Below are 21,157 nucleotides of genomic sequence, written 5' to 3' on the forward strand. Positions count from 1 at the left end.
TATTTGACTTTTATCACATTAATGAAAACCATTATTTTTAAATCAGCAAATTAAATTCAGTGTATAAATACTACTATAATCTACGAATACTTCAGAATTTATTTATTAAAAAAAGAGTTTATAGCTTGCGATTTTGACTCTCTCTCTCTCTCTCTCTCTCTCAGAAATGTGAGTTTACGTCTTGAAATTCAATGTAATTTTTCCAAACTTCTATACACCTGACCGCAGTAGTAGTGTAATTTTTATTTAATGATGTAATACTGTGATGATAAAGCCATAGTATTGTCTGAAAATAACATAGCACCACCACAGCAAATTGAAATTTTCATGTTACTATCAACCGCCAATAAACAATGGTGCCAAGCCAAAAACAAATCTTCTCTGCAAGCTAGCATTTCTTACGAATCACGGTTAGGTTTCTGAAGTTTGAGCTTTTTCTGCTCTGTTAAGTAATGGTTTTCTGAGGATGAGATCATGACAACAGCTCTGTTTCTCCATAAGCCTCTGCAAATACTATTTAATATGAGTAAATACATTCTTAATTACACAAGTGTAACAAGTGATGCATGCAAACCATTTTCCGTATGCCCAAAAACAGTGAATTGATGGCAGTAATGTGGCAAACACATGTTATTACACGAGAGGATGAAGACAGGCTAATAAGAGCCTAGCATGAGCAGCCCGTTCATGTCAAAGATCTTCTGTGTTCTGTATCATATTCGCCCGCTTTGCATATTTAGCATCGACGCTCAGGCTATCATTAGCTCACAATCTCTCGCACAAAGACGCAGCTAAGCCAAACTCTTTGTTGAGCAAAATGTGTGTGTGTCGAATTAAGCAGGCGAGTGTAATCCGTCTAACGGCTGGCTGGAGTCCCGTTGGCTCCTCCTGTTTTTGGACGTGAAGGGAACCGAATAAATGACAGCCCATCTCCTGCAAGATTTTAATGTGCATCTGGGTATAGTCAGAGGATACCAGACCAGTTCATTTACACAAGTGACGTATGCATTGAATGCATTAAACACCGGGTGAATTTCACGAAAGCATGTTTAGATTGTATTGCGTCTCTGAGATGAATGGACAAAAAATAAGAAATTATAATTGGCATGAAGTAAATGATAATTCACATTAGTGAATATGAAATTAAATCAGATGAATAGATTCTGAAGCGTGCATTATGACAGTATTTGTACAATTAATTTAATTCATGCTTATTTAAAATAAATAAATAAAAATGTGTTTCTGCATAGAATGGTTTTAATTCATGGAAAAATAAATTATATTTTGCATGATGAAAATGAGGCCTATTGTATGATGATTAACATTATTGAATATAAAATTAAATAAATAGATTCTGAAGTGTGCATTATGACAGTATTTGAACAATTAAATCCATGCTTATTTTACATTTTTAAAAATGTGTCTGCAGAGGATGGTTTTCACTCATGCAACAAATATTAAAATATATTTTGCATGAAGAAAATTAAGCCTAATATTATTTAATATAAAATAAATACTTTTTTATGCAGTTAGTATTGGTCTATTATGACAATAGTATTACACTGTATTAATTTATACTGATTTTAAATTAAAAAAAGGGGACATCGGATGGAAAATTGACTTTTACATGCCTACATTGATAAAATTCATTTCACTTCTTTTTTTATCTCCCCAAAAAACTTAAACTGTGACATTATATTGTTCAGGCCTCTGGTTTATTGCTCAGGTAAAGAGTAAATAAAGGTGTTGTTTTCCCCAATCTTTGAGGATTTCTGATGTCTCCTTTAAAGCCTTTGCACTAGCCGGCAACAGTGGCCTAAGACTGTGAACTTTATTCATGTTTGTTGCTAGTCAAAAGCGGTGTAATGTCCCTCGTCAGTGAGTATCTTAGTAGCATCTGTAGTGACAGGACTTGGTGCATCTGATACTGTTTACATCCATTAAAGCTGTAGTGCTCCTGCTCTGTGAAGGGTTTTGTCCACAGGAAGAGATCTAATTAGAGACGGAGTAAATGGAGCGGAGATGTGAGCAGGTGACGAGGCTTTGTTTGTGTTTGCTGTGCTTCATCTCTGGGTTTCTGCAAAGATTCATTCAGCAAAATAAACTCTAATGCGTCTCTTTTTGTGCTCTCCGCTCCTGAAGTGACAGACCTTTTATTTCTTGTTTATGCGTCGCTGTGTGCTGTCTCCTCCTGTGGTTTGCCTGGAAATGTAAAGCAGTGTTATTTTAGTATCGTTTATATCATATTTTTATTAATTTATTGATTATATAATTATATATATATAATAATAGTTTACATTTTTATATTTTGCATTTTAATTTTAATCTGAAGGTTTTGGTAAATTTGTGTTTTTGTCATTTTTATCAGTCTGTAATTTTTTTATGTCTATATATTTTTATTAATGTTTTTATTTTATTTCTTTTCTTTAAAATTAAGTTTGTCAATTTTTTTTATTTTTTAAATGTCTGTTTTTATTGTTAATATTTTGAATTACTATATAATTTTAAATTTGGTGGTTAATTTTAATTTAAGTTAAGTCTTTAGTAAATTTGTATGCTTTTAGAGATTTTAGCATTTAAGTTTTGGTAACTTGTTTTATTTTTGGTGTTTTTGACAATTTATTTATTTTTAAACATATATATAGTTTTCCATTCATATTTTTTAATAATTTTCTTAAAGCTTTTTTAATTTAATTAAATATTTAATATGTAAAAAAAGTTATGAAAATTGTTAATGTAATATTTTGGTGTTTCACCCCTCCCCAATTGTATTATTATTCTTTTTTTTTGTTTATATATTTATTCAAAAAAATTCGTGTGAATTTTGTGTTCATTTTCATTTAAATTTAAATTTAATACATTTTATTTCAGTTTATTTTGTACTTAAATTTAAAATGAAAATTGGATTGAATGAAAATTTAAAATAAATTAAAATAACTACATTAATTAATTAATTAATTAATATGGCCATTAAGCAAAGTATTTTATTTCCCCCTTTTTTTTTTAGTTAACATCTATTTGATTTCAAGTAACACATTTTTTTAATGGTTTTAGTTTTAGTTAATGATAATAAGCCTGATGCAAAGTACTATATAGTGCTTGAAAATACCTCTAAAGGTCATGCAATTACCTTTTTTGCCACTAGTTTAGCATATTGCTTTGAATTCATTATTGTCAAACATCACATGTCTGTGCATCTGTAAGTGCTGACTAAGATGCTTTTGTGAACTCAGAAACTCAGACAGAGACCCATTAATCACAGCCGTCTCCTCTGACTCAATTAAAACGACAGACTATTCTTCTTACCGCACCAGTGTTTCATTCCCACACATCTGCAGTGAAACACACGGCTGCAGGTGTAGCGTCTGCTTCTGAGGCCTATCATTGCTGTATAATAGAGGCTTTGTGTTCTTTTACACACGGCGAATAATTACCAGCTTTCTCTGAATAAATGCATGCACTTTTTCGGATCATTAGCTGATGAGCGTCCTTCAGATGCTTTAGCAGGATGTTTGTGTTTGTGTTCACACCACACCGCATGATAGTTTGATTCGTAAGCTGTCAGAAAAGTGCTAATTGATGAAATAATTTAGTCAGATCTGAGCTTATTTTAATAATGAGGGAAGAAGATCAGCTCCTGAAACACGCTTTCTGTTGTTTTAATACCTCCAGGTGATGTTATGCATGCTTTTCTCACTTTTTATTAACAATAAAAAGTACAGACTGCTTGGCCGTGACTCCAGCAGTGTTGTATTTGCGTTCTCACATTATTTTCCACTCTCTGATGGTTAACAGATTGCTGCATGATCTACTGTCCAAAAAATCCCCAAAGCATGCATCACTTCTTCAGTATGTGCCACCATCACCATCTGCTGCTGAAGAGACTCCCAGACAGCATCTCACAGCAGAAACACACTGACTCGCTCGTCTGAGGGACGAGGGGGACGTATATGGACCAGTGGACCATATTACAGCACATTTCAGTGACTGAATCTGAATTCATGTCTGCCATGAGATCTGATTCGGGGCTAAAATGCCCAGATTGTTCTCTGTGTGTGTGTGTTTTGCGGTCTGTGTGTGTTTTTGGAGTTGTGCACACATTATTACTGAAACAGTGACTATCGATGGTTGTGTATAAGAGTCAATGACACCAGTTAGGATGTTTTAAATCTTGCATTAAGCTTTTTATTTTTTATTTAAGTTAAGTCTTTAGTAAATTTTTGTAGATTTTAGCATTTAAGTTTTGGTAATTAGTTTCATTTTTTGTGTTTTTGACAATTTATTTATATATATATATATATATATATATATATATATATATATATATATATATATATATATATATATATATAGTTCATTCATATTTTTTATATTTTGTAAGCTTTTTTATTTAATTAAATATTTAATATGTAATATTTTTAAAGAAAATTTTTCATTTAATATTTTGGTGGGTCCCCCCTCCCCAATTGTATTATTATTTATTATTTACGTATGTATTTATTCAACAAATAATTTAGAATTTTTTTAATCTTTTATATTTTGTGTTCATTTTCATAAAAATTTGAAAATATAATTTTGATATTCTTTTTTTTTTTTTTGTCATTTAAATTTTTTTAAAATTAATTTTTAAAAATAAATTAAAATAACTACATTAATTTAAATTTATTAGGAGGTTTTAAATCTTGCATTAAGCTTAGTTTTTAGGATCATTTTTTTTTTTCATATGTGCACACACACACACACACACGTATATATTAGACATGAAAAACAATTGTTTTGCCAGTTGTTCAGGGGCGTTTTTTTTTCAGCAAATTTCATGAAGACGATGTTTTCATACACACACACACACTTTTAAAATAAAAAGGTAGAAGAACAAAAATGATTATAAATATATGCTGTATATGTGTGTGTGTGTGTGGATGTAGATGTGTATATATTAGGGGTGGTCACTGTTTTTGGTATGGTTCTGTCTATTTTTTTTTTTTTTTAGGTAGGTCTTGTATTGGTTTTTTAGGTACAGAAATTGAATAAAGTAATCAAATGTAAAACAGCAATGCATATTTGCCTGTATAAATTAAAGATTAGTCTTTATTAGAGATTCAAAACCTTTTCATTCGAGAGCTGTGCGTGATTTCTTTGTTGTTGCTGTTCGATTAATATAAAGACTGTCACTTTAAGAGAATGCACTGATACAGTGGCCTGCGTTCAGTCGGCTGTGTCTGCTGTAGGATACTTACCGTATTTTCCGGACTATAAGTCGCACTTTTTTTCATAGTTTGGCTGGTCCTGCGACTTATAGTCAGGTGCAACTTATCAAAATTAATTTGACATGAACCAAGAGAAAACATTACCGTCTCCAGACACCAGAGGGCGCTGTGTGCAGCTCAGTTCTCCTGTAGTCTACACTGAAGACATAGAGCGCCCTCTGGTGGCTGGAGACGGTAATGTTTTCTCCTGGTTCTAAATAAATGCGACTTATAGTCCGGTGTGACTTATGTTTTTTTCCTCATCATGACGTATTTTTGGGCTGATGCGACTTATACTCGGGTGCAACTTATAGTCTGAAAAATATGGTACAAAGAAAGGCATTTTCACATAATTTTTGTCAGAATTTGTCCATTTGAACACAATACTTCAGAGAGAGCTTATATTTGGTTCGGGTTTTTTTTCAGCAAACCGTCCCTAATATATACTTTGATATATATATATATATATATAATGGTGCAATAATGACAATCACAAAGAACACTGTGAATTACAAAGACAATAACATATGAAATGTCCACACATAATTGTCACTGAAACATGTTTTTGTGAGTTTCATCCCGTATTTTCCTGGACATGAATGATATGAATATGAATGATATGCGGTATCTGTCTGATGTACATCATGTTTTCCTCCTCAACAGAGCGTAGTTTAAAGGAGAACACTCTGAAGTACATTGAGCTTCTGGAGGACAGACTTCACAGGTAATGGATATTTCTCATCTCTCTTTCATACAAACAGTCCCTCAGGTGATTTTTCCTTATTATTTAAACAGTTCACACTGTCTGACCTTGCTTCAGCTCTGTTTCAGTGTATTAAATCATTCAGGTCTGCGCTATGTATATAATCTTACATTTTATTAAGGGATGGTTTTATCCATTATAATAATAATAATAATGGTTATTATAATTATTCATATCTATATATTTCAACCTTGATATCCTTTAAATATATAATAAAAATACACATATGTAAAATATTAAGTAATTATATAATCATGCTGTCAGATTTATTATTGTTGTTTATAATAATGATGATGATATTTTTTAAATATACATTTATTTTATAAATAAACTAAATACATAAACTATAGATTTATAAAATCATTTTGTTACTTAAAATAAAATAAATGTTAACTGAAAAAAATAAAAGAAAAAAAATATATGAAGAAATGTTTTATTTTATTATTATTAATATATTTAATTATAATATTGAATAGAATTTATAACATTTAATATATAATATTATTGTTAATAACAACAATAATAGTAATGTAACAATTATTAATTTTATTATTATTATTAATATTAATAATTATCATTACAAATTAAACATTGCAAGAAAAGATATATATAATTTATTTTTATTTTTTTACCTGGATATACATGAAATATATAAATATAGAAAAACAATGATAAATAAAATATTTTGTGTGACACAAAATTTATCATGCTGTTTAATGCATTATTAATAATTTAAGTAAATTTTTTATGAGAAACAATTATGGGACGCTATATGATATCCTGTGTAAAATCTGCATCCTGAAGCAAAACTGAATGAGAAGCACTGGTTTAATGTGAAAATGGAAACACAATCCTGCCCTCTTATTTCTGACCTTGTGATAGGACCAGAAGCTGTACATTTCATGCATAGTAATGGAGATGAAAGGTTAAACGAACGCCAGACTTTCCTTCACCGCAAAATCCAGCTGCAAATCTCTATGAGCGAAGTTGTTTTATTTAGCATCGCTCTCGACATAAATACAACACAAATTGGTATAACTGAATGAGTTATTAGTTGCCGCACTCAGCCGTAGAAATTAAGCATTCATTACATTTCAATAAAACACTATGGGTGGCCATCTGGAGGGAAGGATGGCATATGGTTTACCGTTCGCTCCTTTGCAAAAGCACACGCTCGGATGCCAGAAGCTCTGTCTGTTGCCAAACTGATTACTGTATGGGTTCCTGAAACCCTCACTTCTGGCTTTCCTTCACTTTATTTGAGCCGGTGTGATTTTTCTCCTTGTTGCTCATCATGTAAACCTGCCTGTGATGACTCTGAAAGCAGCTAGGCATTAGCCAGCGGTCGCACTCAACCCAAAAAATGAAAATATACCATTGGCTCACTCTCATGACTGACTTGTTTCTGTTCGGTCTTCTGTTCAGAACGTCCTCACTGACTGTTTTCATACAGTGAGAGTAAATGAGGATGGACACACATTAAGAGTCACACTTAGAAAAAAAGAATTACATAAAAAGCAGCATTTAAATTACCTTTTATGTCATTTTTGGATTCTGTGGTGATTTAGAAGTATGAAAAAATAATGTCAACATTCTCCTAAATTGATTTTTGTCGTCAACAAAAATCTATATTTTTTATATTTAAAATGTTAATTCTTATTATTAATATAAAAAAAATTAGGCAGAGTAGGCAGACTATATAAGCTGAAATTTAGAATAAATGCATTTTTTATTATTATTATTCTGCTCACCGAGGATGCATCTATTTGATCTAAAATACAATAAAAACAGTAATATTGTGAAATATTATTGCCATTAGGAATAAATAATTTCTATTTGGATGTGTTGTAAATTGCTATTTATTTCTGTGATGCACAGCTGAATTTTCAGCATCATTCCTCCAGTCTTCAGTGTCACATGATCTTCAGAAATCATTCTAATATGATTGGCTGCACAAGAAACATTTATTATTATTATTATTATTATTATTATTATTATTAACGATGAAAACAGTTGAGCTGTTTCATATTTTTTGGAAAGCATGATCCAATATTCAAAACTTTGGGGTTAGAAAAATTAAAAAAGAAGATTTTTTTGAAGATACATTTAAATGATAAATGTAACAAGAAAGACATTTATAATGTTACAAAACTTTCTATTTCAAATGAATGCTGTTCTTTAGAACTTGCTATTCATCAAATAATCCTAAAATGTATCAAAGTTTCCACAAAAATATAAAGCTGTAGCAGGTTTCCAACATTAATGATTATCAATGCATTGATGCATTACAGGAATAAATTACATTTTACAAAACACAACAGACATTTTAAATTCAAATAATGTTCAACACCGTTTTTACTAGATTTTTGATCACATAAATGCATGTTTTGAACAGCAGCACCACTGTCACATACTCATCTCTCACTCAAGACCATTAAAAAGCAACAGTTGTGGGATTTGAGGGGTTTAATCAGGTTATCTGTATTATTTTCCCCGTCACCCCTCCATCAGGGGACTCCGCTCTGTTTGTGTACATGTAGACGTAGAGGTAATTGACCAGTTTCCCCACACGTGGGTTGTGAATTCACTAGCTCTTTTTCCTGCGGGAGGATCCTGTCAATCAGATTACTGCATCTGTTTGATATCAGAAAACACAGAGAGATGATTGTTGCTCTTTTTTGGTGGTGCCATCAATCATTTTCTTTCCTTTAAAATATCTATTATAGTCAAAAGTCATCTGGTCATAATCACCAAAGACCTACTTTACTAAGCTTTAAACAAAGCATGACTTTGTTCATGAAAGTGAACATGAAAAAATATATATTGAAAAATATATATGTTTTTACTAAATTCTATTATACCTAGCAGTGATGTGTGATGTGAAATTTAGCAACATTCTAACATAAATTCTATTGGAATCCAACATTTTATCATCATTGTAATGTCACATATTCTGGTGGAATCCAACATTTTATAATCGATCTTAACATGTCAAAATATACTGCAATCCAAATATTTTGCAACATTCTAACACATTAGATTTGATTGGATGGTATCAAGATTTTATCAACATTCTAACACGGCAAATTCTACAGGAGTCCAACGTTTTAGCAACATTCTAACATATAAAATTTTATTGGAATCCAAGATTTTAGCAACATTCTAAAACATAAAATTCTATCGGAATCATGTCAAAATCTATTGGAATTCAAAAATGTTTAATTATTCTAACACGTCAAAATTTAATGGTATATGCAACTTTTTATCAACATTTTAACACGTCAAATTCTACTGGAATCCATCTTTTTAGCAACATTCTAACACATCAAATTCTATTGGAATCCAGCATTTTAGAAACAATCTAACAGGTCAAATTTTACTGGAATCCAAGATTTTAGCAACATTCTAAAGCATAAAATTCTATCGGAATATAATGTTTTAGAAATATTCTAAGGTCAAAATCTATTGGAATCCAAAAATGTTTAATTATTTTCACATATTCTGGTGGAATCTAACATTTTATAATCGATCTTAACATGTCAAAATATACTGGAATCCAAATATTTTGCAACATTCTAACACATTAGATTTGATTGGATTGTATCAAGATTTTATCAACATTCTAACACGGCACATTTTACTGGAGTCCAACGTTTTAGCAACTTTCTAACACATAAAATCTTATTGGAATCCAAGATTTTAGCAACATTCTAAAACATAAAATTCTATCAGAATCTAAAGTTTCAGAAATATTCTAACATGTCAAAATCTGTTGGAATCCAAAAATGCTTAATTATTTTAACACGTCAAAATTTATTGGTATATCCAACATTTTATCAACATTCTAACTCGTCAAATTCTATCGGAATCCAACATTTTTGCATCATTCTACCTTGTTAGATTTTATTGATATACGTTGTGAGTGAGTTAATGCTCTTTTATTTTACCCTCTCAGCTCTTCATGATGCATGAAACCAAACACAAATATGTAAATTAATCTCTGTAGGTTTTGAGGTCAGCTGAATGAAATCACCAGGAGGTGCAAAGCAGGCTTTTTTGGGGGGGAGGGTATGACATTGTCCGTTATCGCTTTAGGAAGCTGTCTGTCTCTAGAGACACAGGTGCGAAGATCGTAATTATCATCCTCTCTGTGCGCTCTCACAGTTTCACAGACTGTAGGAGACAGCAGGGAGCTTTAGTGCATCTATATTGTAACATATATGAAGTTGAAGACAAAAGAGTCCAACCCAGTCTATTGTGGTTCTTTCTCCAGTGTAAGTCTGAGATGTTTTTAATCTGCCAGTGAACACCACTAATGACATGGCATTAAATTAGATACCTTCTAGCATTGAAAGAGCTCTCAAATGAGCTGAAACATGATATTTTACACCTAGTAACTATCATGTGCTTTGATTGAATAATAGCTCATTAAATCGTTTTTTATAATATACTGTTCAAACATGAAAGGTTTGTAAGATTTTTTTATGTTTTTGAAAAAAGTTTCTTCTAAGAAAGTCCTAAAAGGCCATGGATTATTAATATTTTTCTTGTTTTCTCATTATCACGACTTAATATTTTCTCGTGGTCACGATAACAAAAGTAGTTTTCTTGTTATTAAAACTTAATTTTCTCATGATCTCGACATAACAAAAGTTATTTTATAGTTTTTACGATTTATTATTTTCTAGTGATCTCGACACAACAGAAGTTGTTTTATCGTTATTACGATTTATTATTTTCTCGTGATCTCGACATAAAAGTTGTTTTATCATTATTACGATTTATTTTCTCGTTATCTTGACATAAAAAGTTGTTTTACTGTTATTACGATTTATTATTTTCTCGTGTTCTCGACATAACAAAAGTTGTTTTATCGTTATTACGATTTATTATTTTCTCGATCTCTACTTAGCAAAAGTTGTTTTATCGTTATTATGATTGATTATTTTTTCCTGTAATCTCGACAAAAAAAGTTGTTTTATCGTTATTACGATTTATTAATTTCTCGTGATCTTGACAAAAGTTGTTTTATCGTTATTACGATTTATTTTCTCGTGATCTCTACAAAAAAGTTGTTTTATCGTTATTACGATTTATTAATTTCTCGTGATCTCGACAAAAAAGTTGTTTTATCATTATTACGATTTATTATTTTCTTGATCTCTACAAAACAAAAGTTGATTTATCGTTATTACGATTTATAAATTTCTCGTGATCTCGACATAAAAGTTATTTTATCGTCATAACGATTTATTATTTGCTTGTGATCTCGACATAACAAACGTTTGTTTTATCGTTATTACGATTTATTATTTTCTCGTGATTACGACCTAACAGAAGTTGTTTTATCGTTATTACAATTTATTTTCTTGATCTCGACAAAACAAAAGTTGTTTTATCGTTATTACGATTTATTATTTGCTCATGATCTCAACATAACAAAAGTTGTTTTCTCGTTATCACAACAAAATTTTCTCTTGATCTTGACATAACCAAAGTTTGATTGTTTGATCTACTGTTGCTATAGTAACAAACACACCTTTGAAGCATCTGATTGTTTTTTTTTTTGTTTAATTAACATGTTTAAATGGTCAAAGCAACACCACAAACACAGCCAAAGTGCCTTCAGAAGTATGCAGAGAACTATTCTAAAAATTTTTAGAGCTGCTCGGTTTCTACTCGCATTCAATTTTCCTTTTATTTGAAATAATATTATACATAACTTGTAATTTTTATTAGTCATGTAGGATATGCTGTGACTGATATCGTGTGCGTTACTGGAGATGCTGTTTGAATTCCACAGAGAACTGTAAATAAAATACTACTAAAGATTACAACACTGTAGAATATCAATGAATTAAATTAAATGTGAAATATTATTACAAATCAAAATAACTGTTTGCTATATGAATATATTGTAAAATATAAGTTATTCCTTTGATTTCAAAGCTGAATTATCAGCATCATTCCTCCAGTCTTCAGTGTCACATGATCCTTTAGAAATCATTGTCATATGCTGATTTGTGCTCAAAAAACATTTATTATTATTAATGTTGAAAACAATTAATATTTTTGTGGAAACAATGATTTTTTTGTTTTATGTAGTTTTATGTTCTTTTTTAGAATTGATTTTAATGCAGCTAAATGATGCTGCAAAAGATTAAAGCAAGGAAGAAATGTCTGATTTCATGAATATAAATCCTTTTCATTGATGCAAGTTCAGATTCATTTTTAAGTCTTAAAGTGTCTGAATATTAGTACATATACTTGCGAAACATTAAAGCAAGTGTTATTTGTTGTTTTTCTCTCTCTGTAGCTGTGGAAGTCCTGTGCTGGAACACATTTGGGAGGCTGATTTGGAAGCTTGTCATCTGCTCCTGAAAAGCCTCGATCAGCACACATCCATTACCGGTATCTCCGAAACCGAGGATCTGCCCTCTGTTCCTGGATCGGTTTCAGATGTCCTGCTGTTCAGTAAAGAGGAAGCGGACTGCGCCATGTTGACCGCTCTAGGGGGCCGCTGGTGCCCCGAGGCCGACCTCCAACACTCAGAGTTCACTAAGGTAAAGACACAACACATTAAATATCACCAAAATCTACCCAAAATATACTTTAATGCATGTTCATGGTCTAAAAATGTTTGTCTTTGTATATTAAATTTTTTCGATTGAATGCATCTAGGCCACTTGGCAAGTATTGGGTAAAATTAACCCTGTAAAGTCTGAAATAATAAAATCTGTTTAAAAATTTAAAATTTAGACAATCTAAAAAGATATGTTTTTACATTTTCAATACATTTTCAAAGGTTCAAACTGAGCAAAAATATGCAATTTGATGCAGATGCTGATATTTCTGTGAAACGAAAAGTAATGCAATTCTGATGCTTGCAATGTGAATCAGTGAGAACTTGCGTAAAATAATATAAATATCAGTCGTCACTCACATTAATAAGAAGAGATTTAAATGCTTAGTGCATGATCAAAACATAAAGCAATGCAATGATGATTAAGAGATGAACAAACAAACGCTCCTCTTAAGATCCTGAGGATCAATAGTACTTGATAAAAAAAAAAATAGACATATTTAATGAACTTTTGAGAGTTTTACATTTATGTTACCCTGGAACACAAAAACAGTCTGGGGTATATTTGTATACGAGACAAACATTTAAAAATCAGTAGATTATTAAGAAAAAATAATGTTCCATGAAGATATTAGGTACATTTCCTACTGTAAATTTATCAACATTTTTAAATCGTAATATGCATTGCTAAAAACTTAATTTGGACAACTTTTAAAGGTGATTTTCTCAATATTTAGACTTTTTTGCACCCCCAGGTTTTCAAATAGTTTATCTCGGCCAAATATTTAGATATATATCTTATAAATCTTAATTTCGAAAAATGTACACTTAAGACTGGTTTTGTGGTCCAGGCGTGTGTGTGTGTGTGTGTGTGTCAAATGTGTGATTTAAATCTGATGAGTATAAAACTATCTCACACTGGAATACAAAGAAAATGAGAAACTAAAAATAGAAACCCTTTTCCTTCGGCTCCCTTCATTTCCATAAAAACCATCCATTTGCTGAACGACTCTAATTTCCACTCGTTTCTTCTTCCTTCTTCCTTTAACTTTCTGGAAGTCGTACTAATATCTTTCAGCTCAGCAGGGCTCTGTTGTCTCTACTGTTTTGTCTTTCGTCTATTGAAGATCATCCCCTCTTCCTAACACTCGTCCAGGACTCAGAAGGTGAGGTGATGCTGTTTTCTTCTTCTTCTTCTCTCTCATCTCTCAATCACTGCTCTTCATCCTCAATACATATGCTCTCACATAGCTTACACTGCAAAGTATTTATGTCTAATATTTGTCTAACAAACCTAAATAATGTTAATATAATAAAAGCAGTATACTATTATTATTAAATGAAATACACATTTTATAATGATTATATAAGTAAGTGGAAGTGTGTTCGAATAGCGTAAATAATTATATGTATAAAGTACAGTTAGTAGTAGTAGTAATGGTAACACTTTAGTACAGGGTCCAATTCACAATAACTACTTGCTTATTAGCATGTCTATTATTAACATATTGGCTACTTATTAGTTCTTATAAAGTATATAAAATGCATGACAATCCATAATCCTACCCAATACCCTAAACTTAACAACTACCTTATAAACTATTAATAAGTTGCAACTAAGGGGTTAATTGAGGCAAAAGTCATAGTTAATGGTTAGTTAATAGTGAGAATTGAACCCTAAAATAAAGTGCGACCATAGTAATTATAATAATTATAGACATGAATAATACTTTTGTTGTATTATATTATATATTATTAATAATAATAATTATTATTATTAGTAGTAGTGGTAGTATTTATGCTTTTTGACACATTTGCACATGTATTATAGTAAATTATATTAAATACTAATAGAAATAAATATATATTTGTTTTCATCAATATTTACTTTAATTTACAATATAATGTACAGTATGTATATAATATGTACAATAATGTATCCTAACATTATTAATAATAATAATAATATGTATGCTATTTGGACACACTTGCACATATGTATGTATTGTAATAAATTATATTAAATACTATTGATAATTGTACTACAGAATAAGTATTATAATTAATAATATAATTTAATATACATAAAATATTAATGAATACAAATGTAATTAATAACAGTAGTACTAGAAAATTATTTCTATTATTATTTTACTATGATATATGTAATATATATATATATATATATATATATATATATATATATATAGTAAATTACTCTATAGTTAGTAATAAATTAAATAAATAATATAATTAGCTAGCTATTAATAATATAGTAGCTGTTATTATACATACATTATAGTTAGAATGTATAGTTAAAAAAATATAGTAATAGAAATGTGCATTATTATTATTATTAATAATAATTTTCTAATAATTATATAGGCTATAATTTAGAAACTAATTATATTAATGTTATATTTTATTAATATATTATGGTATTGGGCACACTTTTCTCTCTCTCTCTCTATATATATATATGTGTGTGTGTGCGCATGTGTGTGTGTGTGTGCTCTAATATACTTTTTTGCCTGTAGCCATCTATTTCTTATGAATATATTGCTTTAGCAATAAACCATTGACTTTTGACAAGCTAAATATGATTTTAGACCTGGTCAAAATCTAATAAAAGAGGCAACCTGGGACACTTTAATATTGCTCCTGCTTTTCCTGAGGTGGACTCCCATCAGCTGGAGTTAAACTCATAGATCTGTCTCTGTGAGATAATTATTGTCTGCTTTAGCACACAACTCCTGAATGTAATCATGACCCACACAGATGGGCCGAACCCGTTCAGATATTCTGCTTCTTGTCAGCCGTAATGACGAGTTATTGCACACTTCCCGTAATGTCAGTGCACTGAGTGCTTTTTAATAATAGATGAGGTTTATTGTTTTGTTTTAATCTTCTGCTAAAGTGACTCATTCCTTCTTCTGTGTCTTGCAGAAATTAGAGGAGTTTCTCTTCTGTTTGGAGGATGCTTCCCCTGAGGTGAGCGACGGCTGCTGCGTTTACACACATCTGATGTTAAAAATATGAGTCTTTAAACTTCACACGACAAAAGAAGCTCTCATCATTTACATTTCGATCTGTCCATCACATAATGTCATCATTTAACTTGAGATTATACAAGAAAGTGTGGGCTTCGTTTATTGCACATTTCATCATTCTTTGATCTTTACAATGCCTGTTTTATTCTCTTTTGTAAGAAAGAAAATCATGTGTTCAGAGTAACATTAGAGAAAGTAAATCACAGGAGTTGGGTTTATCGTCTTTATCTCTGTTCTAACAGATGTTTTAACTCCGTCACAAAAGGACTGCATTGTGACAGTATTAAAGCAGTTCTATTTTAGTTCTTTTATTTCTATTTTCTGTTTTCAGTTTAAGTTAAGTTAAAGTTTTAGAAGTTTTTTTGTCTTGTTTTATATATTTCTGTTTATTTTTATTTTCAGTTCATTAATTTTTGTTAAACTTAAACTTTAGTCATTTAGCAAGGCATCATCTCTATTTTATATATATATATATATAAATGAATAAATTATATATGAATGCAGATAAATACTTTTATTATATATATATATATATATATATATATATATATAAAATTTTGTAATGTGCTTTTAACATTTTTATTACTATTTTTGCTTATTTTGTATTTAATCTTTTTTTTTTATTGAACTATTTCAGTATCATTTATTTTTCTTTTGGTTTTAGTTTTTATTTATTTACAGTTCTTAATTGTAGTTCTTCAGCTTATTTCAGTTAGATGCCAAGGCATAATGTCTAATTTTGTGTGTATATATATATATATATATATATATATATATATATATATATATATATATATATATATATATTACTATGCATATTTCATTGTATTTACGTTTATTTAATTTTTTTTATATTTAAGTTTAATTTTTTACATTACATTATTTTCTTATTTTCTCATTTTGCTTCAATTTATTTTTACTTAAGTTTTAGTTCTGTTGTAATACTTTCAGTTCATGCTTTTCATCTAATAATTTAAATTTAATGTTACTTCAGCTTAATTGAAATTAACAAAAATGTTTTTAGTATCTGTATAGTTTTTATAAATTTTTATTTAATAGTTTGTTAATCTTAGGTTTAATAGTTATTCAATATTAAGTATTAGTTTTAGCACTTAAAGTTAAACAACAAAAATGGCAACTAAATAAAAATTATATATATATATATATATTAAGTGAGTTAACATTTATTTGATTTCAAGCAATGATGTTAATAATGGTTTTATGTTATTTTAGTTTAGTTGTAGCTAACTGTAATGACCTTGCAATCATCATTAGAGCCCTTTTGCATAATACCTACAGCATTGCATTGTGGGAAATGGAAAAATCAAGCCTGTAATGAGGTTTGCATGAGCAGGGATTTAATTAAATCCACCCTGACCTCTCCATCAATACTTAAACTTCAGCACCTGACTGTGTGAACGATGCTCAATCGATATCCAGTCCGTCAATCCATTCATTCAGTGCAGCGTTTGTGTCAGCCTCCACAAAGAGAGACCAGAGTTACAGCAATTACAGTCTTTCTGAACCAGGAACCAGAATAACAGACCAGAAATACTGATGAGTGCTTAGAGATGTCACTGACACAAGTAGCAAATCCAAATACCAATAGCTATAGAAAATATCTCACAGGAAAGAATTTAGTTTGTCAGTCCATTGCAATCAGTCTGATATAGTTTGACTGGTTCTTTAATGACCTTTGGGAGATGAGGTCAGAGGTCAGAATTGTGTCTGGAGCAGGGAAAGGCTTTTGTTACAGCAGCACAGAATGGATAATATAGTCTCTTCTCACATTTAAGGTATTTTTAGTGGTTTGTGTTTTATAGCAAGGTCTTAAATTATCAGATATCGTTGGAAATGATCTTTACTTCTTATTTTAAATGCTCTTTATAGACAGCAACTTGACTCAATTGATTCCAGTGAAGTTTGATGGATTGGTCCTCAGTGTTATTTTTAATTATATCTATTATAATTTATATTCATATCTAAATGTATTTAAATGATATATATATTCAGTTTTCATTTAAATTTGTAGTAATTTTGTTCTGTGCTTTTGACATTTTCATTTATTTTTATTTCAGTTTTTGTTTTAGTAATTTTTTATTTCAGATTTATTTCAATTAACAATTAAAAAATAGTTTTATCTTTTTTATATTTTCAGTTTTCATTAAAATTTTAGCTACATTTTTTTTAATTTTGTTATACATATATATATATATATATATATATATATATATATATAGGTACTATTTGTTTATTTTAATTATTTTTTTAATTAAGTTAAAATAATCTTATTAGTTTGTTTTACTATTAATATTTATTTTTAGTTAATTTTTTGCCTATTTTTAGCTCAGTTTATGTTTTTCATGTGTTTTCAGCTTTATTTCAATTACACATTTTTTTTAATAGGTGTAGTTGTACATGTTGTCTAGATTTTAGGTTTTATTTTCTCAATTTAAGCTTCTAGACATAATTATACCATCATAGGTTCAGTTTTTATTTTAGTTTAATGTTTAGTAATTCCATTATGTGATTTGTATTATTTTAAATAGTACTATTTAGGCTTAAATTATTTTTTATTTCAGTTTTAGTTTCATTTAAATTTGCACATTTTTCATCTTATATTCATAATTTATTACTACTTAAAACTTTTTAATATATTTATATATATATATATATATATATATATATATATATATATTCTAATTAAGTATAATTATAATTGGGTGGTGCCCTTTGATGTTGTGTAGTCAGGGAGCTCAGTAGGATTTAGCTTTATATTCTCCATTTCTTGCTCGTATAGTCAGTGCTAGAGGACCATTAACCAAACCTCACATTAAATAGCCTGCAAATGTCTTCGTAAATAGGAACAGTGCATTTGATACAATCAGAATTATACTAATCTTCCCTTTGTGAAAGATTTTTGTAGTATATACCTCTCATGATTATCACAAAGGTACAATTTGTGCAGTCTATATGCAGACTGCGTCCTTTTAAACACATTAAAGCGATCGCGGTGACCTTTCCGAACATACGCCCAGCATGATTTCCATTACGCCTCAATAACTGTATCGCTCCGGCCGTTTGGTGCGGCTGTTTTATCCCGAATGCGTCCCTAGAGACTCCAGCCTCATTCAGAAGTGCTTTAATTCACCCGCAGTGTGATGTTAGCGTTTATAAAAGGTGTTTCATAAGCCTGTGTGGGGGGTCTAAGAATAGACCGCAGGCCTCATTAAAGTGACAAGAAGCCGTTCCTGAGAGAAACGGGCGGATGTGAGTCAGTCGACCACCTCGCGATGCTCTCTGACTCTGAGCGCTGGAGAAATAATGTGAATTAAGCTTTGATGGAATTGGGACGGAGCCAATCGTGTGGATCTGTCCCATTTACCTGGTGGCACTCAACGGTTGGGTGAAGTCATTAAAAGTGTCATATAATTTAAATTTGTCCTTTCTCTTTGGAGAGATACACGCTCGTGGTGCATGAAGAAGATCTGTAAAGTTTAAAAGACTAAAGTCTCAAACCCAAAGAGATATTCTTTATAAAGGTTAAGTTAAACATGCCCCCCTAAAACACCTAATTTAAACACGCCCCCACACGTCTATGTCACAATGTTGGAAGATTTGCATAACTCCGCCCAAATGTTCACGCAAAGAAAGCAGGTGTATTTTTTATTCTCACTGTTGCCATGTCGTGGAGACGCTGTTTCATTGTAAGTGTTGCCAACAATGTTGGTGTCTGTTTCTTTAAAGTGTTGCAGTTCCAACTATGCAAAGAACAGTCTGCGGTTTCTGACACAGTCTGTAAGTACGTTTTCATATTTAAAGGATTTGTCACTGATGATTCAAACGCGAGTTCTGAGCGGTGTAGAGTAGTGCACACAGCATCATAGTTCACACGCTTGGTGAATTCAGCCAATCACAATGCACTGGATAGCTGGCCAATCAGAGCAAACCTTGCTTTTCAGACTGATGAACTTTGAAAAAAGTGACGCATTTCAGAAAGGCGGGGCATAGAGGAGCAACAATAATTAACATTGTGTGGAAAAAGTGTTTTTTGAACATTAAACAGGATACACACACAGCATTACATTGAATACACAAAATAATGTTTGTTTTTTGCGACGTCATGTGACTCCTTTAATGCGTCACGGAGGAACACGCTGTTGGTTCTGGACTCAGATGAGAGGAGTTGACGGATTAACATCATCATCCATACTTATCTGCTTTAATACTAGCAAATTGAGATTATGGATTCTTTTACAGTTTTTCATGAATGTACAATTTGTAAGATACTTGCAGTAAAATATCCAAAAACCACTAGGCTAGTGTTATATATTTTGTCCAACAGATAAATAACAATATCTGTAATGTTTTCAACTACTTGTAAATCATGAGAAAATTCCCATTCTAGACGGTGACACGGGGCAGTGCAGTCGCCTGTCAATGACGTAGTTATCCTTTGTTACCGCCTTTAAATGACGTAGAAACCACATGACAACAGTGTCGTGGAAAAATGCGGAAGTAGCTTCGCGACAAACTTCAACTAGAAAGAGATGCCGATCTCACTTATTTTACTCGACAGGTGAGTTATTTTGTTTCAATTATGTCCATAGTCTGATCGCTTCTCTACATTGACTTTGTATGTAATCTACTCACGCAAATCGTTAAACTCGCGTTAAATCCACGATTTATCTTTCGGTCTGATTGATGGCCGTCAGCAGTTGGGTAGAAGACAACAAATCCCATCATTCCATGCTCCTCCTTAGCATCATCAAACCATGATGATGAACCATGATGAACCATGATCACAGCTAAAACATCCTACTACCACAACAAAATTAACAGCTGCAGTGATGCTCGGACACTCTTCAAGACTTTCTCTTCTCTTCTTAATCCGCCGCCTCCGCCTCCTCCATCGACTCTTACAGCGGACGACTTTGCAGCTTTCTTCACAAATAAGACAAGATCCATCAGTGACCAATTCTCCACACCGCAGACCGAGGACAACGTCACAATGAGGGATGCACACACTTTATCCTCCTTCTCCCCACTCTCAGAGATGGACGTCTCCAAAATTCTCCTGTCCAATCATCCTACTACTTGTTCACTTGATCCAATCCCCACTCACCTCCTTCAAGCGATCTCTTCTTCAGTCATACCTTCACTTACTCACATTATCAACTCCTCTCTTCACTCTGGAACATTTCCCTTAGCATTCAAGCAGGCTCGGGTAAGCCCACTGCTCAAGAAACCATCTCTAAATCCAGCGCTTCTTGAAAACTACAGACCGGTATCCCTTCTTCCATTCATTGCAAAGACACTTGAGCGAGCTGTGTTCAACCAGCTTTCTATGTTCCTTGGACAGAACAACCTCCTGGACAGCAACCAATCTGGCTTCAAAAGTGGCCACTCAACTGAGATTGCTCTGCTCTCGGTTACTGAAGCCCTGCGACTAGCAAGAGCAGCTTCAAAATCCTCGGTACTCATCTTGCTGGACCTGTCTGCTGCTTTTGACACT

At 31.3% G+C, this 21,157-nt stretch overlaps 1 protein-coding gene across 3 annotated transcripts in view; it reads left to right on the plus strand.

Moving 5' to 3' along the window:
• The window catches only part of LOC113112352 (disrupted in schizophrenia 1 protein-like), a 57,198-nt gene that overhangs the window by 24,888 nt on the left and 11,153 nt on the right, over positions 1-21,157 (plus strand). For 2 of the 3 annotated variants that reach the window (XM_026277820.1, XM_026277821.1), the window contains exons 10-12: positions 5,910-5,970; positions 12,326-12,572; positions 15,539-15,583. In XM_026277820.1, coding sequence (XP_026133605.1) covers positions 5,910-5,970; positions 12,326-12,572; positions 15,539-15,583 — 353 coding nt within the window. Of the gene's footprint in view, positions 1-5,909; positions 5,971-12,325; positions 12,573-13,651; positions 13,759-15,538; positions 15,584-21,157 lie in introns of all 3 variants that reach the window. The other variant, XR_003293420.1, reaches the window with a different exon arrangement.

The sequence above is a fragment of the Carassius auratus genome, chromosome 13, assembly GCF_003368295.1.
Source record: "Carassius auratus strain Wakin chromosome 13, ASM336829v1, whole genome shotgun sequence".
NCBI classification, from domain to species: domain Eukaryota; kingdom Metazoa; phylum Chordata; class Actinopteri; order Cypriniformes; family Cyprinidae; genus Carassius; species Carassius auratus.